The following is a 24,081-nucleotide window of genomic DNA, read 5'->3' as shown; positions in this document are numbered from 1 at the left end:
TGCAACCTTAGCCTGCTAGAACCATCAGAGCCCCTGAGTCCTCGATGGAGCTGACCCAAGATGCTTCTACTTCGGGGTCTTCATTGAGATTTGAGGGCAAGTCTAAGAAGAAAAGCTTAGGGGGAGGGCTGGGGCGAGAGGCATGCCTAGGACTAAAGCAGGAGCTGTGTGGCTTCACATGGAGAGTGGGTGCCCTGCCACAAGGGGCAGGAGCTGGAGGAGGTTGGCTTGTGTAGTGTGTGTTGGGTGAAAGTAATTTTAGGAGACTTTCCTTCAAAAAAGAGCTGAAATTTAAGTTTTAGTGTATGAAAGAAAAACCTTGCTTTCCTAAATCCCTCCTTCCTTGTCTTGAAAAAGTAGTTCTCTACAGAATTTCAACAATACCGTGCCAGAAATGGGCTTCCTATGCCCAGCATACCCTTCCTGTGCCCTTTGTTTTTTTATGCTAGAGACTAACTTTGGCTTCTTATTTCCGTGAATTTTTCAGTATCTGATGTAAGTAAGTAAAAGGAAGGTGAACACGTTTGTTTGTGGGGTCCGCACTGCATGTTGCCACACGTTTTCTGAGTCAAGAAAACCAGTGTGTATGCTGCAGTCTCCACCATGTCCCACGGAGCATGACGTTGTGCGACTCAGGTCTCACGCCTTAGCTTATTAAGAGTGCCGCGAGACTCAAAGGGATGTGGGAATCTGCTTAACAGATTACTTTTTTAATACCTGCTCCCAGGGTGGCTTTTTTCCCCAGTCCTCAACAGTTTTTTCTTGTTTCTCAGTGTAGGGAGACCTAGTTTATTATAATTCTTGTAGCTTTCCACGGGCCTTTGCGAATGAAGATTGACCTGATATTCTTTTCTTCTGTTATTTAGAGCTGCTGATGCCCTACATCCAGACTGCCACATACATCCTTTTAGAAGCAGATGAGCATAGTTCTTTTCACCAGTGATTTGAGTACCTGCAACCTAAGTCCAGGTCTTTAAGAGAGCTGTTACACTCTCACTGTGGTAGTACCTTATGCAGCAAGACAGAGTTGAGGAGTGGCTTAATGTTTGTCATTTCTCATTGTAACTTGCACATTCGATATCTGTAAAGTTGTCTGAACAGTGAGTGGCATCAGTCTTTTTCTTAACTATTGTAGAGAATTAATAAAAGTGTTAATCTCAACATATTGATTATAAGTGGAGTGAATATTCTTCCCATTAAATTGAGTCAATATTAAATATACTTTAAGTATATCAGTATTTTGATCAAGAGCAATTATTTTGATTGAATTTTAAATACGGGTTTAATTTAAATTCACGGCAATAAGTTTTTCTTAATAACGTTAAGATTGTAAAACTGTTATTTCCAAAGCCATATTAGAAGCCAGTTTTTTGCTCAAGTTATAGTAAAATCTCAAATGAATTTCAGAGATATCAATAACTCTTAATTGCCACCAAAATACTATAGCTCTTAAAATTTTATAGCTACAGTTATTAAGGTAGATAATTGTTAAACTGCAGATGTCCACATTTAAATGTTTATACTGCATCTCCTTTGGTACCCTTTGGATTGGGGGATGTTAAAAGAGAATAAAATGCTCAGGATTGAGAAGCATATTAAGAATATTTTAAAACTGCCAGTCACTCTATAATTTGTTATTTCTTGTTGTTGATCTTTGTAGACAGAAGGAAATTGTAATGGTATCCCCTTGAGTGAAGAAAAAGACTTTAGGATTTCTTACCTTAGCCGTGGTTTGTTGATGGATAAGAAGACTAAAGCCCCGTATAGTTTACAACATAGAAAATGAGTTTCTCCTAATGGTTAGAATTTAGGAATATGTACCCAAGGTAGGTACCTTTTGGACTTAAATATGTGTTGGTTATAGCCCTGTTAATTATAATGCTGTTTTGAACCCATAGAAGTGAAAGTGGGTGACTCCTAGACATCTCACCCCCTTTATTCCCTCAACTTGGAGAGTCTTAGGTCTTTCATTAGCTCTGGATTAGTCCTAACTAGGTGTCTTTAGCTTTAGCTGACTCTCAGTGGGAATTTCCCGTCAGGCCTTTTCTACAGCTTAACCTTTTCTGGATCTGGATAGTAGAAGATCCTGCTTTCTCTGACTTAGCCCAAGACTTCAGATCAGTCTTGGGAGTTTTAACCATCTTGTAAAATGCCTGTGTATTTTGCCTTTCCAACATTTTTATCCTGCTTCCTTCTCTGTTCTGTTGCATTTGGAGGCTGTCTCCTCAATGGTGTTCCCTGATTTTCATACCTTTGGTAATGTACCGTGATGGATGGGCCACTTCTTAGAAGCAAATATTCTGTCGTTTCTTATTCATGTCAATGCTAATAGATCTTACAAAGCATCCATTATTTTTTATTTTAATTTTGGGGTACTCACGTTTCCATTAGGGTATGGCTCTCAGTTGTGAGGTCTTCCTTAAAATCTATTGCTGCTTTAGAAAGCTAGGGTCTGGGAGCTCCAGGTGCCAAACACTTAACAGAAATAACACACATTCAGTGTTGGGTGATATGTGTCCCTGGTGAGCCCAGAGTGGCCTAGAAGACCAAACATTTCATACGTGCACCTTTCCCCACCAGGTGATCAGAGATCTGCAATCCTGGTTCCCTCAGTGTAGTTGGTTCATTTTCCAGTTGAGCTGTGAGGTCAACTCCATCGCTTCATCTTTGCTCTCACTGCATGAATGCACATCTCCATTCTAGGACTGGCGTCTAGGGGTTCCTGTGAGGAATCTGCAGTCTTTTAGGGGACGTGGGCACAGACGGGACCTAACCAGTGTGCAGGGCATAATGAAATCGGACTGAGGTATTTGGGGAAGATTTTGTGGAGTCGGTTCATCCCAGCACTGGGCCTGGTCTGTTGGGTCATTCAGATATGTTGATGTGGACCTGAGGATGCAGGTTAAAAACTTGCCACATTTACCCCCGAACTTCAGGTGCATCACTGAACAGGAAAATACTTGCATTGCTTTGGGGGCACGTTGTTTCCTCAAGGGTCTCGTTTGGATTGCTTTGGGTATTGGCGTGGTGGCCGTGGTCTGCAGAGAAGTCCAGTTGCTAAGCTGCCACTTCAGGACAGGGAAGGCACAAGCCCTTGCCTTTGCCCGCCAGCTCCCACCTTTGGCAGTGGTAATCTGTTTGGGGGAGACTGAGGCCTGTTTGGCTTCCCTGGGAAAGAGTGCCGCAATCCGTTGGTGATGTCTACCTTGGCACGGGGACAACAGGGGGAAGCAAGCAACATGCCAACTGTTTGCCAACAGTGAGATATAACAAACAAAAAATGTCACCAACTCTTGCTTCTTTCCCCAGCAGTGGACGTACTGCTTGGGTCAGACTTGGAGTGTAGGTCCATTGACACCCCGAGTGAGAGGATGCACTTCCAAATAAGGTCTATCTCCTGCTGGCACGACTAGGGAGAACATTTATAATTTGATTTAAACCTATACTGTGAATCTCTCCTTTCTATTTCCATTTGCCAGCCATTGTTTAAGTTGCTAACCTAACAGCTGTATTTCCTTGGCAACGAGCATAGACTAAGGCAAAGATTCCCAGCCCATGGGCTGATCCTGCAGAATCACTGGGAGCTCCACCGCTGGAGGTGCTGATTCAAGAAGTGTACGTGGAATTACCAGGTGGTAATTTAAGAAGGCTTTCCCAGGTGATTCTGATGCACTGGCAAGTTTGGGAACTACTTTGATATATATAAGTGGACTTTATATATTCTTTTCCTTTCTGAGGCTGTGACCTTCGGCAGATTGAGTTTGTATATCATTTTCTCTAAACTTCTCTTTTATGTACCCTGCACAATTGTGTTCACATAGGAGAGGGCCTGGGGAGGAGCTTTGGGGTCAGTTTATTCAGCTCAGTGCTGTATATAATAGTTCATCGGGTTCTTTTCAGGGTGTGTGCTTGAGAATCACGTGGGGAGCACCTTTAGGGCTCAGCCTGGAGCAGCAGGAGCTGGGCACTGCACTTGGGCTTTGAGCTCCCACTAATTCTGAGGTGAGGTTGGTAGCATTCCTCATCATCAGAGGCCCTTACGATGTTCCCATTTAGGAAACCTTTGAGGAGGTTGGAAAGAATTGTTGGTAAGGATGTTGGGGTTTGAGGATGTAATGCTCAGCTCTAGCCCGGTTAGCTTGGTATTGCTGCTGGGGTAAATCACCGCCCCGCCCCATCCTCAGTCAGGGGAACAGTAGAATTTAGAAACAGACTCTTCAGTAGGTGGTGCCTGAGTCTCCTCGGATTACCTGGTACTTTGGGCCAACCTGCTGAGATCACAGCCTGAAATGGATTTGAATTGGTACTTCCAGATAGTTTGAAGGCTTCCCATACCCTGCCCCTGACCTTTCACTTTTGATAATTCCTTGTTTCTTTATAGTGAAATTGTGGTAATATTAAGATAGAAAAAACTACCTACACCTCTATTTCTTATTTTTCTATATTTCATTCCAGCCTTTGATCCTATGCATATATATCTTTCAGTTGTTCTAATTATAGTAGGCTGCACAAACACTTTAGCTTGGCCCTTTCAGGGTGATCAGTTTGCCCATGATCTCACTGGTTAAGAGCTGGGATTTGAAGCCAGGACCGGGTTGTGTAAACGGCAGTTTCCTTTCACTTGTGGAATGGGGTGGAATGGGCAGTACCTATGTGTGGCCACATGGTGGTGCCAAGAATCAGGACATAGCTGCCCCTACCTCCCTGGGCTGGAGACCAAATCCCAGACCCAAGTCAGCTGGGTGAAGATTTGGGGAGATTGCTAGGGACTTTAGAAAACTTGACAGGTCTGGTGTGGATGGGCATAGCATTTGCCTCACGGTGTGGTGTAACCCGCGTCGGTAGTCATGACACCGGTTGATGTAACTGGCTTCTAATACAGTTTTGTCGTTAGAGGTTTTTCTTTTCTTTTGCCCCATTTTGAACTTTATTTACCGTGAATAACTTTGAGTTAAAAAAGGTCAGATGGCTCCATTCATTGTGTAAATCTTACAGAGTATCTTCTAAGCCTCCGTAAGGCTTAATCATCTGGGAAAATGGTATCTTCATCACCCTCTCCCTTGAGCACTGTGGCTTCTGTGGCCAGGGGTGAGTTGGATCCTGGTTTGGAGGGTTTAGCTGTATACATGCGTAGTTCTAGGAGGGGAAGGCTGTCGGTATTTTCAGATGCCGAGATGAGTAAAGCTCATAAATAAATGTTGAAAAAAGTCTCTTGGATTTGAAATTTGGAGGCCTGAGCAAGGGTGGTATCCGTGGGGGAGGGAGGAGGTTGTTATGAGGACTAAGATAGCTGACATTAGTGAACGCTTACCACTTGGCAGTGCTTCACTTTATGTGGATCTGTTGGCTTAGTCCTCACAGCGCCCTAGGAGATAGGAACCTGAGCCGAGAAAGCTGAAGTCATTAGCCCAGGATAGCCTCAAGTGGAGAAGCCGGTGGTTTGGGTCAGGAGGGAGTGGTCTGTCAGTGTGGACTGGTGCGCTGGGCTCAGAAAGCATGGCCTCAGTGATCACTTTCTCCCGTTGCTTGATGAGGACCAAGCCCACACTTTTGCAGGCCCCATTCCTTTGCTTGAAACGGCGCTAAAGGCCATGCCTCCTAGAACCACAGTCTCAGCTGCTCTGTCTCCATTTTATTGTCTTCACCGAGCCTCTTCCTCTTCCTTTTGCCTAGAGCCAATCCCTTTGCACTGCGATTGTCCCATGTTTATCCTTCAGTTGCATCTTTCTTTGTGCTGCACACGGATTCAGGTCACACTTAGGCAAAGGCCAAATTATTGATACAGTGTAGAGCTTGATTTGCTTGTACCTTTTAAAAAAAAAAACGCAGATCATTTGATCTCTAAAAATCTGAATTTGGTAAAAATTTAATCTAGATTTGATCCAGAAACTAAGTATAATTATTTGAAGATTGTTCTTGTCATCAGTTTCTGGGAGTTGATTTCTTTCTCAAGAAATAAACTTGTGTTCTTTTCTTCTTCTAGGACTCTATATTTTAAAGAGAGAAGAAAAAGTTAACTCCCTTAAGGACTTTTCTTAGAGAGCATCCTGGCTTCTTTTAAATGATGAAGCTAAGACACAAATGAAGACTAATTCTGCTCCGTGCCCTGCACACACCTCTCATCCTCAGCTCCAGTGCATAATTGTCTACATCAGTCTTAATTTACTCTGTGAGATTTGGACTCCTAACTGAGAGTATTTCATCTGCTCAGATGTGCCAATTAAGTCCACCAGATAGACCATAAAAAGGCAGATAAGAAAAGTAAAACACTGAGTATCTCAATTTAGCAAATTAGACTAATCTGTAAGGAATTCTTATCTGTCTGAAATAGAAAACCTATTGCACTACAGAAATGCAAACTATATTAAATACCCAGCTAGGTGCCTTGAGTATATTTTTAAAAAATCAAATTGTACTCACTGTGCTTCTGTTGTAGAATTTTTTCATGGATATTGCAATAAGTGGAGAACGATCCTGAGATTGACATTTCACCCTATATTAGAAATGATTTAACTGTATGATGTGTGACTTTTCCCTCACAATCAACTACAGATCTTGGTGGCTCTTGCAACGTAAAAATGAAAACAGAGCAATAAGGTCAGTTGTAAATTTCAAGCAGCAAAATACGTGACTTCCTTGAAGTTTTGGAGAGGGCATGTTCATTTTATTAATATATAATCTCGGGCTACTAATATTTGATAATTCCCATTAATAGGTATATTTTGCCTTTTTTGTAGGTTGGTGTAGGCATTTGAGTATAGGCGATACCTCCTTTTATTGCCTTTCGTTTTATCGTGCTTACAGATAACTGCGCTTTCTACAAATCGAAGGTGTGTGACACCCTGCCTTAAGCAAGTCTATCGTTGCCATTTTTCCAATAGCGTTTGCTCACTTCATATCTCTGTGTCACATTTGTAATTCTCACAGTATTTCAGACTTTTTCATTATTATATTTGTTATGGTGATCTGTGATCAGTGATCTTTGACGTTACTGCTGTGACTCACTGCAGGCTCAGATGGTGGTTAGCGTTTTTTTGGCTAACCATCTTTTAATTAAGGTCTGTACATTGTTCTTTTAGACATAATGCTGTCGCACACTTAATAGACTACAGTATAGTGTAAACACAACTTTTATATGTACTGAGGAACCACAAAATTCACGTGACTAGCTTTATTGCAATATTTGCTTTGTTGCGGTGGTCTGGAACTGAACCTGTGATATCTCCAAGGTATGCCTGTATATCGGTTTGTCTGGTATTAAGTGTATCTTACGTGTTTGTTCAGCCCAGATTACCTGTAGTCAAAAGAATTACTAAGCTGATTTTAACTGTTACTTGGAAAAGTTGACAGGTGTCCAGTGAAGAGTGAGTTTTGACCCACTCTGCACAGTAGCGAGGTGGGGAAGGAATCATGTTATCGTACAAAAACGAAGGCCGTCTTTCCTCTCCTCAAACTTTTAGCACTGATGTTTTTTGAGACAAATTTGAATTGAAGTTTTAGAATTTGATTTGCTCTTGTACAGTTGTTTTCACTGTATAGCATTTAAAGAGGTGATTATTGACCTTTTGGCTGGTGCTATGAGAAAAGGGGTGAATTTCGGAAGTTTGAAAATACTTTTTGAGAGGCAAGATTATGCAACAGTTAGGAGCACAGACTCTGGGTTAGAATCTTCACATTGGTGATCTTGAGCAGGCTGCTTTACCTGTCCCTGCCTACCTTTCTTTAATTGTGAAAAAGGGATTAAGAATAGTACCTGTCTCATAGGGTTGTAAGGATTAACTTATTTAATACATATAAATACTTAAAACAGTGCCCAGCACACAGTGAGCATCGGTAGCTATTAGTTGTTATTATTACTTAGAGTTTGTTTTCTGCCTCTAAATTTAAAAAATGTTTGCATAATATGTATGTATATATAATTTCAAAACACAGCTTGTCCAGAGCTAGCCAGTGTTACTTAAGGAGGTAATATATGGCATAGGGGGTAGAAATCACAGGCCATGGCGTCAGAATGCCACAGTCGCCCCTAATAACTATGAGGTCTTGTATATCTCCCCATTTGTATATGGGGATCTTAGCAGTACCTTCTTCAAGGGTGATATGAGGATTACAAAAGGTAATACATCTAAGATATTTGGCAAATGTCAGACACTCAACAAATATTAGCTACTCTTGTTATTTGCATGCCCACTAGGTAAAACATTTACTACAAAGATTCCATCAAGCCAGTAAGAGGGTCTGTGAGAGTCATGAGGAAGAGCTTATATAAATATTGATATGTATGAAGACGTGACGTTCTTCCAAGGTAAAAAGCACTTTAACAGTTGTATGTAATATGCATAGGCAACTCATCAGCTGTTATAAACTTAGTTTTGTTTGATGTTAGGCTTTTCTTACCTCTCATACATTTTTTTATTAGTATGATTAAGGTCCACTTAGTGATAAAATATCTGTATGACTATAAGTACGTTATCAGTAATTGTTTGGGGAGAAATAAAAAATTATTTCTCCTTTGAACATACTAGGGGTCATTAGACATCTGCCCAGGGGGCATTCTTCCAACCTCACAGCCTGCTTATTGGTTCTGAGTGTGGATAGGTCAAGATTACACTTTGGTTCCTCACAGTTTTCTCTGTTCTGAGGTCAGTGTTCCCGATGCTTCTCTTGTGCCTTGTAAGGCTTAGTTTCCACATTCCTTGCTGTACTAGGTGTGTAGGGCATTGTGCCTAGAGTGACCATGATGATCTTGATCTTGGCTGATAGTACAGGTGCAGTAGCATGATGGCCTTCTAGACTTGGGGGCTGCACTCAACTCCTGCCTGCCCAAGATTGCGATTCCAAGTGTCTTGACATTTGTTACTATTTATTCACATTTAACCTACAATTAACTAAAATTTCTCAATTTTACTTTTTTGTGTGATCTCCTGCCAATAATTACAGTATCTGACATGTATGTAGTATTAAAAAATAGTTTCCAAAGGGTATAGTATCCATATTATCTCATTTAGTCCTATAAGGACCTATTTGGCTCACCGTGTGGTCGAGGAGACAAATGCAGTGGCTTTAAATGATGTTTCTGAAGTTCGGACCTCCCCTTACTAGTTACGGACCTGCATCTGGTTTTCCCTTCTCAGTGGGTATCTGAAATCTGTGTTTTTTGCTGGGTTCTGCTCTAATGGCTGCCCCTGGAGTCTGAGGGACCATAGGAGTTAGAAAACCTCCCAGTGAATAACACACTCACCTCGTTTTATTTGGTTGCAGCTGTGCTGTTATATGTATGGATTAAAGAAAAAGAGGAAAGTGGGAACACTAGAAACATTATTTCCTTTCTAGTAATGTAAATATAAGGGTAGTTAAACTTCTTTTTTCCTCTGCTAGACGGTGAAGTCTTTCATAAAAAGTTGAACCTTTTGCTCAGCCTTTCCCACCTGGTCCGAGGGAGGCTTGGACCCAAACTCAGGACTCCTGATTTCTTCCTATCAGCTGGTGTGCAAAAACCAGTCTTGTTGCAAAGTGAATCCCCTGGGAAGCCCCCAAAAACAGACATCAGGGCTTGAAAATAACTTACAAAATTTTTGTCATTCAACGTAATGAGCTTACCCTCCTCTCCTTTTTTTTCCTCCTTATAAAATTCTAAATTAAACACCTGGCTTTGCAGTCACCCTTTGCCAGGCCTCATTCTTTGCAGTGGGCCCAGCCACGTTTAGGCAGTGGCTACAGCTCGGAGAAGTACTTTAAAGTCACGTATGTAGAAGGGGTAGGAAATGCAGCAGGAGGCAGGCCATAAAGGAGGTAGAACGGGACGTTTCTTGAACCCATTTCTGAGGGACCCACTTTGACCGTTTTCAAGCCATGCTTCTCTACCCCTGGTGTCTTCCTCATCCCTAGCCCAATTCAGAACCTCGTTCATTCATTCCCTCGGCATTTATTGAGCGTCTTGTGAGGTGGGCATTGTACTAGTCTCTAAAGATACGAAAATGACTGAGACAGTCTCTGACCTCAAGTGGCTCCCAGCCTAATGGGGGAGACAGATACGGATTTCAAAAGATGCTAACTAACACTCTGGTAGATGCTAGCGTTCTAGTGGAGACGTCAGGTGTGCCCAGGTACCGTGGTGTTGGGAAGGCACCTACCTGGAGGATGGGACGCCTAACTGGCCGGTCAGGGACGACGTCTTCCAGAGGTGCTACTCGGGCGGAGCTCTGAAGGGTCCCCAGGTGTGTGGGGGAGGGAGGTTGGGGGCAGTACGGGGCATGCACGTGCGCAGAGAGGAGGCTCTGAAGTTCAGCACAGGGGCAGCTAGCCGTGTTTTTCTGCCCCGGCATTTTGAACATCCTTGAAATGCTGGAAATTCTCCTTCGAAAATAAATTAACTTCTCAGGTGTATCCTAAGGGTTCCATCGACAAGGCGTGCCAGTAGGTTACAACTGAAGGGCGTATGTTTCTGGTGCAGTTCAGCTGACTGTGCGGCGTTGCTAGCAATCTGGCCCTGGGTCCGAGTTGCTTCTGACAGATCATTATTGCCGTATCAGCCCCAGGTCCCACAGCCTGGGCTGATTTCTCATTCCTGCGTGAGTGCGGCGAAGCCAAGGAGCATTTGCCCTGCCTGCATCTGATTGGAGTTGTAAGTTTATGTTTATTACTGGGTTCTCTTCTGAGTAGCTGCCAGTGGAGTCGGCAGTGGGCTGACTACGGCAGTCGTGTGGGGAGTTGGAAACCCTGCCAGAGAACACCAGGCCCGCTTGGTTTTATGTGGCTGCAGCTGTGACTCTTACATGTGTGGCTCTTTTAAAACGAGAGGAAAGAAAACATGAAAAAGTTATTTCTTTTCCAAAAATGTAAATATTGGACTACTTACCCTCCCCCCCACTTTTAAAATCTGTTATCTAGCTTATTTGTCGAAACAACAGGATGTAGACATTTCCAGGCCATTTCAGATATTTAAGATTTCAGATCACTGGGGTCCAGATCTTAATTTTGACCTGCCCCCAACCAGTTTTAGGTCATTCTGTAGCTATCTTTTTGTTACTGTTGTATTAAACGTGGCCATACTTCATGACAATTTACTGTTTACAAATCTGTTCTAGAACTTTTAAATTGAGATATTCCAGCAGGTACCTTCTGATGACTAGGTGTCTTTACTCATGGTGATCATGCTATTCACAGTCATTTACTGAACATCCATTTGACAGACTGTCATAGTTTTTGTGCAAATATACACGTTCAGGAGTTCTGTCAAGCATTTGTGGTGCGTTGCGTTATCACATGCAGATTGTATTGGACTATACATTGCCTCTGTTTCTTCCTCTGTAAGTGAACATTATAGTTCACTCAGGGTTGTGTGAGGATTTCATTAAGTAGATATGATTATATATAATAACATATTAATTCATTAAGCACCTATTATATTCTAGGCTTGTGCTAAGTGCTTTATATGTGGCACCTCATTTAATTCTCCCCTAAATCCAGTGAAGTAGATGCCGCTGTTCCCCCATCTCAGAGTCGAGGAAACTTAGATGCTAAAGAGGTTAAGTTGCTTGCTGAGGGCTGAAGTGCTAATACATGGCAGTAGAATTTGATTCTAGACTGTCTGAGTCTGAGGGTTTGGGCTTGTGCTCATTGCATATGTCAGACCCGTTTTATTCATCCCCCTTTACACCTGCTGGCTGGACAGGTCACTTGGCCTGCCAGGCTGTAGGACCAGCGAGTTAAGCACACTAAAGAGGGCAATTTTAGACCCTGGTAGCATCTGGGATGGGAAAGGCATCTGTTTCTCTCAGAGTTCAGGTGAATCTGGCCCTCCTCCACCCCTCTAGTGTGCCACGTGGTACTTCCTGTCGACCAGCACTTGGTGCTGCCCTGCTTCAGCGTGCGTGGGTTAGACGGTCAGGTCTCTTGGCTGTAAACCACATGAGGAATTACTGCTTTATATACCAGGAGAATCTCTTAGCCTGAGCCACACATGCATGTGGTTTTATAACCCTGGTACTCTCTGTCTTTAATATGTGTATATGATTCTACTGGGGCGATTTGTCTTTACAATGATACAAATACTTGTAGGCAATAATGATTTTTCCCCACCACCTTTAGTCATCTGTTAGCCAAACTGAATAAACATTTGTCTCTTTTCATCTTTCTTTACAAAGCGGAAGGCACTGGAATGCAGTCATTTCTGTAGTGGCTTATGTGGTTTCCTAGGTGCTGTGTGTTCTGTGGTGACATGATGCCTGTATGTTTTAGAAGGGAGGGAGGAGGAGGAAGCTGAAAATCTGTTGAAACAGAGTGATGCGGTGGGAAATTTAACAACCACAAAGACTAACTGGCTAAGTCTAAGGCAATAGCTATCATTTATCAATGAAGGGTAATGTGTGGTACTCTTGTATGCAAGATATTTCACGACCTCGTTGTGTCAAACTTGCTAAGCCAGGATCTTCTGTTTTTCTTTTTCTTCCTGTAAAATTGTTTTTGAGTAGTTGCACAATGAAGTATTCTTAAGTGGCTGTGATAGGTTTTGTGATTTTTCCACAAAATTTGTATTATCCACAAATTCGCTAAAAGCAATTATCTTTTAATATGCAGGTGTTTGGTTCTGAGCTCTGATAGTAAGAATTTGGGTACTGAGGACTGTCTCATTATCTGAAATTGCCTGCTTGCTAAATTTCGGATAGTGAGAAGCAGGAATTCAGATATATACATTAGGAAAATGTTTATACATCATTTTGGTTTCTAAGTTCCAATGGTAAGGGTTACCTTTATACCAGGGTTTCTCAACTTTGACACTCTTGACGTTTGAGACCAGATAGCATTTTGTTGTGGAGGACTGTCTTGGACGTTGTAGGATGTTTAGCAGCATCCTGGCCTCTACCTGCTAGATGCTAGTAGTGTTTCTCCCCTCCCCCCAGCAGTTGTAACAACCAGTTATGTCTCCAGACATTGTCAAGTTACCCTGGGGTGGGGGTGAGGGGGTTGCCCTCGGAGGATGGCCAGATTGCCCCCTGTTGAGAACCACTATGGTATACCACTGCACTTACCTAAATTTGTAGATAATGTGAAACTCAGAAGAGTAGCAGAGACTATTATAGCCACTTAGAGGTACTTCATTTCATCAATTGCATGGTGATTTTAAGGAAGAAAAATACAAATAAAAGGGAGAAAGAGATCACCTTTAGAAGTTAAGCACAAAAAGGCCATTAAATTTTTCCCATAAAAAGACTGTCACATATTAAATCTTATGGTTATGTGATAGCTGTTTCCTTCGACTTGGCCATATACTGTCTCTTTCGTTGGCTGTTCTCTGGAAGTCACCAGCACTGCTTATTTATAGGTTCTCTTAGTGCCCTGCGAAGCAGTTTCAAATCACCAACCAATTCTTCCTTACTGATCCTCAGCTAGCCCTTCCTTTCCTTACTCTGAAGAGCTGAAATTTTCAACAAGACCAGAATTTATCGGAGGACGTGCTTTAAAGGTCCTCCAGCATCTAGTGCACGGGGCTGTGTTTGGCCTCTGTGCTGATTTGGTAGTTGGTGCTGGAAAACATACCATTCCTCCAACTGGGCAGCGTGTGCAGTATTATCCTTCCATGTTCTCCTTTACCTTCCCTCACACTTTCTCTATTACTCCTGCGTAGTCAGTGGCAGAGAAATGCCTTCTTATTGTGTTGCTGTTCTCACTCCCTTCCTGTGAGCTTTCTACTTGGAAGGCATTTATCTGTGTTATTGTTTTATTTCATTTCCACCATTTTGTGAAATTCAAAGTGTCAGTTGCATGCATACTGAAAAAAGCCATCCTTTCATCATGGAAGTGACTAGAATATGAGGCTGTTGACTTTTTTTTTTTCCACTTGTGACCCCAGTGTCCATTATAGTTATATAGGTGCAAAATTAGTCTGGCTAAATGGCTGCACCTTCCCAACAGCCTTGCTGTATTGCTAATACTTTCAGATCTTTAGACGTTTCTTTTGTTATGCATACATGCTGTCACCCTTCTGAAATATAAATGTTCATCTTATTTCATATCTGAAAAGCAGCATATAACTAAATTTATAACTCAGGTTTTATTTAGTGGACACATTTTTTTCTCAGTGGTATAATTATCAGTACTTTATATTGTTGATGCCTCCCCCTAATTAAGTAATCAGTATGTGAATCTGATATATAGTAATTTTGACCAAAAATATTTGCTTTATGTTCAAGATGTTGTGCTGTTTTATGCTATGACCATCATATCTTTAGCACAGAAATAGTAATTATAAATAAAATTTATTTTTTCTTACGTTGTCATTTTGGAGCTATGACGTTTAGTATCTATAAATTTAGTTATATTGGAATTTTCACTGACTCTTTTCTAGAATTAAGTTCATATATCTTAGGAACTAGCAGAGAAATTTTCCCTTTAGGGTATGCCAGGAGAGGAGCAAGTAGTTTTGATAATGAAATGAGACCTTACAGGAACATTTCTAGAGCAGCTATAATAGTTCAAATGAGAATTGAATTGAGGAGGAAGGAAAAGAGAATCAGTTGGTTTTTTTTTTTTTCCTTTGAATATCAGTGTTTTGGGTAATGATGGCAGCAGAAAGCTAAAAGACTGTTCTATTTTGTCTGTTTTTTCCTGTGTATTACTTAGAACTATCTATTTTAACCTGGTTTGGAACCAAAATAATGGAAATATGATTTTTGTTTTCACGGTAGGAGATGGAATAAACTGAGACTGCAGGACAAAGAGAAGAGTTTGAGGCTTGAAGATGATTCTGAGGAAAGTGATGCCGAATTTGACGAAGGTTTTAAAGTGCCGGGTTTTCTGTTCAAAAAGCTTTTTAAGTATGTGCCATGTGTTCCTTCCTTTACATCTGTCATCAAGCCATTGTGTACAAATTAATATTTTAGGAACTACATAGTACTTACCTGTGGGCCCTTAAGGTACTTGCAACAATTTATTGCAAACACAGATACTGTCAAATGAAATTTTAGCCACATGCTGTTCATTAAAATTAGATGGTAATAAATTGACTAAAGTGCGCATTGGGTATGTTTATAAACTGATGAATCTATGTGGACCTGTCTCAGCAGACTAAAAGCTACACATTTAAAAGCTATCTACATCGAGTTCTTTTTTTGTTGCTGTTCTTAGCAATTTTAAGGGGCCAAACCTCTAACTTCTAAATCAGATTAATTAAGAAGAGTTGCTTATTAAAATCAATATTGGGGAGGTTTTTACTTCTATATTGAAATAAAAAACTGTGTAGAGATTATTTTTCTGAGTGTCCTATACTGTACCTAAGGGTATAATACTTTTGAGCTGACCAAATGTGTATCTAAATATTTCCTGTAGATGTTATTCTGATATCAAAAGAGAAGATGTAGGCAAACACCTTCAGGGTTGAGTTGCTATTTGAAACTGACTATGTTTCATATGTGAAGTGGCCCAGGGTTGCAGATAACCGGATGCCCTGTGATAGATGCGTGCCTGTAGCCTATAAGGTCCAGGCGAGTCTCCGTGATGAATGTAAATACTGAGCCACGTTTTCAATCTCAGTCCTCCTGGGGTTTACTAAACAAGGTGCTTTAGGAAGGCTTCCTCGATGCATATAGGAAGTTAAAGCATTAAATAGCTTCTTTCTGTCTCTTGTATCATCACTTGGTAGTTGGGTGCAGGATGTAGACTTCTTTCTTTGAGACGGTTATGTTTAATCTCCTTCATAGATTCAGCTGTCAGCCATGCCCTAACCTTGTGCAAGATGTCTCCTTAAAAAGAGCATGCTTTTTATATTTCCTCTCGAAGAGCTTTTATTATAGTTTTAATTTTTCTCCTGGGTTGGAGGGGACAAAGGGAGTGGTTATTTTATCCCACTAAACATAATAGGATGGCTGAATCCTAAATATGTGAACTATCTTGGTTGGGTTACCATACTGGACAGAAGAACTGTAAAGAAGTTCAAACCTGAATCTCTAGTAATTTTTGTAGATGTTTTATAGCCTGGGGAGGTGGCTACTGTGTTTATTGCTTCTCCCAAATGAAAATTTAACTATGGAAAGGTAAATAAAGATAATATTTATTGGCAACTCTTTTCATCTTCTCTAAAGTGATTGCTTATTAAGAAACATGCCAAATAGTATCAGTGTTATATTAGCAAAAGGAATACCCAGATTATAGATTAAATTGGTTTTAACAAAGACAGGATACTTCTACATGAGTATTAAGTGATTTGGCAAATATCCTCAAGAATCAAGTTGAATGTGCATTTTTGTATAAATGTGGTATTTTCTAGCAAAGGAATTTCACAGTTAATAGAACCAAACTTGGCTTACTAGTAGTATATAGGATTTAGTGTATTGACTATTAACCCTATTGTAGTTAACGTAAATGCACGTTTTTTAAAAAAAATTTGTCCTAATTGCACATTCCTGGAAAGTATTTTGTTGTTTTCATTTTTCATCTCTCAAAAACAGGATTTTAAATACTTCATAAATGTTATGAAACTTCTATTTCTTTTATTCTGCTACGTGAAATAAAAGTAATAGGATTGGTAGAGTCTCCATTTTTCTTTTATGATTAGGTTTTTGCCAGGCCAATTTAATTTTAAGCTGTAGATCTATTTTTACTGTACTTACCGCACTCTGTGGAATTAAATTAACAGGGTATATTTGTACGCAAGGGAGTCAGCAGGTACAGTTATCTATTTAACTGTTTGCTGTTTTCTGCAAGATCATGGTTAACTTTTAAAATTCTGTTTTGAAAGTTTGCCCAGAAAATGTATTTGACTCTGTGATTTAGCAATCAGATGACAAAATTCAATCTTTCAACTTTACTTTTAGCCACACTAGTAAATGCAATCTTGGGTTAATGTGACAATGCCAAGATATACCAATTTTCTGTGGTTATTTTGTGATGCTTCAGTCTCATGGGGGAAGCAGAGTACAGTAATTTCTTTACTCTTATACAGTAGTTTGTAAAAATCTTTTAACTTTTCCTAAAGAGTAATTTTTATGTCTTCAAAGGTTCTGAAAACTGAATTCCGTAGCCTGCTTTCATTTAAAGTATGTAATTGTTTTACAGTGTTTATCATTAGGAAATTAAAGCAACAAAACCTGAGTCAGTTAGTGACACTGCTGGAACCAGAACCCAGACCCCCTAACTCCTCATCCAGTGATACATGCCTACCAATCAGTGTGCTTGTGCAGCCTGAGGGCCTTCATGGAAAGAGAGAGCCGCTCTTCACCATCTTTGTACAACCTCCCCAGCTGTGGTTGGGGATTTCCATGTAGTGATGTGACTTACAGGGCTGCCTGATAGATATTTTTCCTGAAGTCATTTCTTTAGTGTTGTTCATCATCTTATATGCACAATCATACACTGTTTGAACGCCCTTGGAAATTACATCTGTAGATGAGGAAACGTCTAGCACAGTGTCTCTGCCTCTCGTGGGTCACCTAGAATCCAGGTGTCCTAACTCCCTCTGGGATACCATGCTGGTCACCATTTTTTATCCTTTCATGATTTCTCGATTGTCCCTCTCTTGATTCCTTAAGTTGATTGGCCCCAAAGAGAGAGAGGGGTTGGACCTGTGTTGGGTGGAGGCAGTGTTGTATAATGGGAAAACACTGGAATGGCCACTGGGAGATTTTGGCCCCTACTCTGTCCAGAGGAGCTGGTCCCATAATTGTTCTGTACCTCAGTAAAAGGAGGCTGATTGACTGGAATTTAGTGATTCTGAACGTACATCAGTTTTTTGGGGAGCTTTTTGGACTACATCTTTTTCCATAGCTGAGATTAGTCCAATGTAAGTAGTTCACGACCAACTTTTATTTTTAGATGAGGATTTTTCATTCTCAACACAACTGACATTTTGGGCTGAATAATTCTTTGTTGTAGGGACTGTTCTGTGCATTGTAGGATGTTTAGCAGCATCTCTGGCCTCTACCCACTAGATTACATTTGCACTTTCCCAGTTGTAGCAACCAAAAATGTCTCTAGGTATTGTCCAGTGTCCCCTAGGGAGCAAAATACCCTCTTTACCCCCCATTTACCCCCATCCCTGGTTGAGAACTGCTGGTCAAGATTATCTCCAAAGTGGAATCGCTTTGGAATCAGAGGTTCTGGATTTCAGTTCTGACTTGCTCATTTTTTTCCTAGCAGTGTGACCTTTAGCAAGTTACTTAACCTCTCTGTGCCTTCATTTCCTAACTATAAAATGGGCTGATCCTCTTTGTGTGGGCTGGTTGTGAGGTTGTATCCAAACCTCACCTGGCCAGGTGCCTCCCCAGCAGCAGGCCCCGTAAATGGTTGGCAGCCTTTATTTTCTGATTATATACCACGTGTTAAATAGAATTTGTCCTTCATCCCAAATTAAATGATCTTTTATCCATAGTAGACTTCACTGTGTTTGGATTTTAAATCCTCTCGTCCAGGGTACCTACTGTGTGTGTATATTATAATTAGCAAACTTAAGCAGCAAAATTCTCATTCAAAGTTTTCCTTATATGATAGATAATAATGGCAACAGCTAGAGTCAAACTTTTGGAATTGATTTGCAGAATACTGGGGGAAAGTTAATTATGACATACTTTCTAAGAGAAGAGTAGATACAACTAGTTTAACAGGGACTGAAATCCACAATGAGATTTTAGGTAGACATATCACATACCAAAGAGTAAAAAAATTTGGGCAGTAAAACAACAACAAAACCACCTTCTTTTAAGATGGGCAGCTCACTAGCCTTGGTATTTTCTTTCAAAAAAAAAAATTCTTTAGCTTTCATTGTCTTTTAAGTGATTTTTGCTTTAGATTTTTTTTACTTGGCATATGATCTTCATACCATTCCATAGTGTTAAATCTTTCACTCTCAAAAATGCTTTTTGCATTATTCCTTTTCTAACTTCATTTTTAGATTATTGAATTAGACATACCATTGATGGAGAAGGGCAAATACCAACTCTTTTTTTGTTTTTAGAGGGGAATATATTATTGCTCTTTGACCTGTACTCCTTATTTAAGATTTTAATAGCTCTGACCTTTTTGTGTCTATGATAAAGTCCCTGAATCAAGTTCTACTTTAAAATATTAAAAGACCTTTTGTATTGTTGAGTCTTTAAACTGTTTTTTTTTTTTTGCATCTGCTAGTAATATGACAGAATCATATGTTATGTACTAATTTTGTGAGCAGCCCTATTATTCAGACTTGTTTATGGCCTTAAAATTTAATTTAATTTTTCCTGTAAAAAGATAATATGATTACCAAGTGACTTTTCAACAGTGTATACTGTAAATTGTAGTGTTCTCTGTCCTGCTTTTTGAAGCTGTTCAGATGGAAAAAGTAAATGTTAATGCATCTTTTCATAGAAAAATTATTGGAACTTTGTATAACTAAAAATATTTGCAGTTTTTTCCAGAAGGATATTGAATAAAAGATAATAAGTTTATGCTGGTTTACCAAGCTATTTCTAATGTTGAAAAAGAAATGAAATAGTCCCTAATTACCCTATCTATCAGTTTAATTAGAAATGTGTTAATGTTCTGTAAAGAAAAATTTGTGATTTTTATGCCTAGGTAATCAAAAATGTATGACCTTATAAATATAATACTCATGTAAAACACACATCCGGCATGTTTCTCTGACTGGTACTAGAACCTCGCTAAATGATTAATTCATGAGTACTTTCTGTTATGATCTGTATTATCCACCATTTGCCATTTTCTTTTTCTTGTTGGTGTTTGTTGTTGTAGGTACCAGCAGACAGGTGTTAGGTGGCTGTGGGAATTGCACTGCCAGCAGGCAGGAGGAATTCTGGGAGACGAAATGGGATTGGGCAAGACCATCCAGATAATTGCCTTCTTGGCAGGTCTGAGCTACAGCAAGATCAGGACTCGTGGTTCAAATTACAGGCAAGTGCTCCTCTGCAGACTGTCAGTCTGTGGAGCTCAATTAATATTTCATCAGATGTATTGCTGTGGAGGAGGGTCTTGTGAATTATTGATGACATTTCAATTACAATATTCCTTTAATTCTTTTAGTGGGGGACATCAAAGGAAAATTTTTACGAGACAATGGAGCTGTAGGGCAGGAGAAATTAAACATGTAACACTTTTAATGAATTCCAGGCATTGATGCTTCATTTTGCAGATGAGCCCCACTAGATATTTTGGGTCAATACAGTGTCTAAGGTTAGCTTCTACAAATGGATTGTTTACAAACTCAATTATGTTAATATCAGTAGTTTACACAATATGGAATTTTAAATTAGACATAATACCTTTAGTTCCACTTATTAAATTTTACATTAAAATATTTGTTCTGGCAGGAGACCGGGGGAGCATTACAGTAAGTACAAAGTCTATTCATGGGGAAAGTTGAAGCTTTGGAGAATTTCCTTTATAATCATTACGCGTGATAGCTTTTATAGATAGTGCTTTTTTTTTCTAATGAAGCTACGTATTTGCTCACTATGCTTTCTACTTCCTCTCCTAGTCTTTAATAATTTTATATAAATTCTAAAGCCAAAGCCTAAGTGACTGTAAAATGGTACAAAAATATTTTTAGGTTGTAATCTTTATTCTCTTTAGGAATTTAAATAAACTATTAAAACTTTAATATTCTGAAAGAATAAGCATTTAAACTGCGTTTGTTCTGTGTGGTAGGACTGAAATAGTTTATCTTGAAATCCAGTGAGCTTTTCCGTATTTAAGCTGTAAATTGACTTTTTATGTCAATCAGTATTGGTAAAAATAATGCTAGGTAAATTATGTGGGATCTTTAATCTTGAGCCCAGGTGATCCAAGATCTCCTTGGATTCCAACAGGCTGACCTAATGACCAGCAAGATACTTACCAGGTGCTTGTGTCCTGGAAACCTCAGGCACTCACAAGATGTGATTTGGCGATCCCTTTATAAGAGTGTCAGTGTGCCTGCAGGCAGCAACAGCAGAGAGTTACTGCCCCACACGCTGGTTCATCGTCAGAGAAATGTTTACAGGAGAGCCAGATACGAACCGTAAACTATTGAGTAAAGAACTTTTTTTTAAATCTTCAAAGTCTATTGCTTTGCTTTTATTCCGTACTCTTTTCATTAATTTAGCAGATCAACACTTACCGGGAGCCGTACTTGAAGTTTTAGAATATTTTAGAAATACTTATATAGCTGTAGGAAGGGAAAAATGTATTTGGAGATTTTTAAATACTAAATGTTCCATTGTTATTACACAGAAGTTGTGTTGAAGCAGAGTTTTTTCTTCAGATATTGGAATTCTATTACATTTCATGTGAAAACATTCCATCCCAGTGGAAAAGTCAGAGTTGAAAATGGGCATTTAGTGTTTTCTTATCTATGTATGTCATTAGTTCACCATTTAAAAAATGCTTTCTCTGTTCTAAATAAGCTTTTTGGTCGGCTTGGCTCTGCACCTCTTGTTTTTTTTTGTTTTGTTTTGTTTTGTTTTTGTTTTTGTTAACTAGAATGACCTAAGCTGCCCTGGATAGTTTCTAAGACTGTCTTTCTTTCCTTAAATGATTTCTGGGATTTTCTTATCTCCCATCTCTTTTCTTCCCTTCCTATTACCATGAAACTTGTGTGGAGTCTAATATGCTGGGCCTAGGAAACCTAAAGTCATCCCTGCAGTGTAGTTTTGGTCAAAAAATTAAAACGTGCTCTCGAGTGATGACAATCCTACTAGGAGTGAAGTGAGGGCTAATAATGAGCAGCAGCTGTAATCAATTAACTATCAATGCGCATCTCCTCTTTTCCGTAATGAAATAGTGTGGCATGTTGGATTATAGCCCAGATCGTCTTTATTAAAATAGTATTGGTAGAAGTGGCTTTCCAGAATGCAGTTATATATCAGCCAAACAACTGAGCTCTTTATGAATAGAGGTGTACGGAGGAGCTTGGTCCCCTCCACATGCACGTGCCAGAGCAAATTGTATGACAGTTTTCTCACAATTTCGTAATATGTCCTCCTCTGAAACTAGATGAACTCGGAGTCCTCCTCTGTGTTTATGTCCGAAAGAAAAATAGCCAGATGAATAATCAAACGAAGTTCTGCATGAGCCAGCATTGCTTCATGGGCTATGTACATTTCCTCTGAACTCTTGCAAGCTGTAGATTTTGGGGCCCTAATTTGAGATGGTCTTAGTGTTGTAATTTTAAGGTCAACGATCCCTGAAACCATGGAAGTCTCTGGGATACCAGGAAGGAATTTGCTGGTAAAAGAAGTTTTTAATTTTTGTTTCTTTAATGTGTTTCATATGTGTGTTTTTTAAAAAGAGGGAAAAGCATATTTACATTTACATGTGGTTAATAAACATCTATACTAGTTGTGTTCCCAGTTCATATTGTATACACTACCTTCTTTTCACTTTGCCATTCATATTATAATGATAGGCCCCCTGAATTTTGTGATGGAGAGGAAATAAATTATTTACCTTTCAAACTTCAGTTAATACTTTGAAGTCTTGGATATCATTTAGGAAATTCCTAGTTACAAATAAATGGCCTGAAAAAGTTAATAAACTTTCAAAGGTAAATGTTTTTACTTTGTAATTCCTGGTAAGTTCAAGGCTATGTATGAATGGCAGATTTCCATCCTGCAGGTTGAAATATTTGACCATGGAGCCATTGGCTTGTTGTAAACTCATTAGGTAATCAGTGATAATCAGAGATGAAAAGAATTGTGGCCAGTTTGGTAATTGATGCTAATCACTCTAGTACATTTAGCCTTTTCTTACACTCATCTCACGGGATTGAGGGTTGGGGAAGGGTGGTGCAGTTGAAGTGACTGTTAATGGGTTTGATTGCCCCTTCTGTGGTTCAGGGACGATCTAGGTCTGCTCCTAGATTCCCACTCTGTGTGAAAACCTCTGTAATCTTCTAATAGACAGAGTGGCAGAAATTAAAGGGCATAATAATGCCAGATGGATGTTCAGCCAGAATAAAATATTGGCCTTAAATGACATTGTAGCAGTTGGCAGAGAGCGTGTTATAAAAAGAGCAAAAATACTTTATAACCTACAAAAGCATATGTATGTATTTATGTTTATTTGAAAGTGAATTTGTTTCTAAATATTTTAGATAGGTTTTGATTGGCTGTTTCCTAATCCCTGCTAAGTGCATATTGATGATAACTCTCTTTAATTCCCCTCGGAGGATATAAAGAAGTTGGTGCGTTTAATCCTTTTAGAAAGGAATATTGTCAAGGAAGGGGCCAGGGCAGTCATGCTCTCCCCAGGGAGCTTGAGGGGGCTCTTGCATGGGCCCTGCCCTTGGGGAGGGGCAGAGCATGGCTTGGGAATTCTTCAGGAAGTGTCAGCACCTGGCTTCTTGCAATCTGAGCCCATGCTGTGGAGCAGAGGGGGCAGGGGCAGTGACTGTAGCTGGAGGTTGGGAGGATTTAGAGTGGGTGGAGGCATTTTGTTACATTGGAGTATTATAAGGGTAAGCCTCATTTAGGCTGTGGCTTGTTTTTCTACTAGAACTACAAGGTAGTTTTCAGTTGTGCAGATTATTTTTAATATTTCAAGTACTGTGTGATTTACTCTAGTTTACAAAAAATTTTAAGTTCAGGAATCATTTATTGAACTGTAACAAGAAAATAAAAATCACCCAGGATCCCCTAACTCAGAAATAATCTCTTATAACGTTTCAATACAACTTCTTCCAACCTTTAAAAAAAGTTTTCATTTAATAAAGCCAGTATTTGTTCATTACCTCCTGTGGTCTAGACATTGAGATCATTTGAAGAAGAGGCTGTCCCTGTACCCTGAAGGACCTTAGGAAGGATCTAGCAAACAATTACAATAAGGGTGATATGTGTTATGACAGGGTTAATGTGGGATCCTAACTAGTGTGGACGCACCAAGGAAGGGTTCTTGACCTACCTGGAGAGAAAGGGACGGGAAGGGAAGAAGCTGCGGGCTGATGGACAGGTGGCTAGGAGAAGAGGGCAAGAAGGGACAAGGTGAAGGCTAAGAGGTCAGAGGAGTATGCACTTTGTAGGAACTGAAGACGGTGCTGGTGGGGGAGTGCTGAACCACCGGGCCAGTGTCGGGGTAGGGGCCCTGAGAGAGGAGAGGCTGAAGAGGTGGGCCGAGGTCAGA

General features: G+C 39.9%; 1 protein-coding gene across 4 annotated transcripts in view; it reads left to right on the top strand.

Annotated features, from left to right (window-relative positions):
• Positions 1–24,081, top strand: part of ERCC6 (ERCC excision repair 6, chromatin remodeling factor) — a 72,883-nt gene that overhangs the window by 15,563 nt on the left and 33,239 nt on the right. For all 4 annotated transcript variants that reach the window (XM_068548044.1, XM_068548045.1, XM_068548043.1 and 1 more), the window contains exons 6-7: positions 14,688–14,816; positions 19,720–19,878. In XM_068548044.1, the coding sequence (XP_068404145.1) occupies positions 14,688–14,816; positions 19,720–19,878 (288 nt within the window). The remainder of the gene's footprint in view (positions 1–14,687; positions 14,817–19,719; positions 19,879–24,081) is intronic.

This window comes from Eschrichtius robustus, chromosome 7, assembly GCF_028021215.1.
Source record: "Eschrichtius robustus isolate mEscRob2 chromosome 7, mEscRob2.pri, whole genome shotgun sequence".
NCBI lineage: Eukaryota > Metazoa > Chordata > Mammalia > Artiodactyla > Eschrichtiidae > Eschrichtius > Eschrichtius robustus.
The sequence above is the reverse complement of the archived record's forward strand: the minus strand, read 5'-3'. Positions and strand labels throughout refer to the sequence as shown.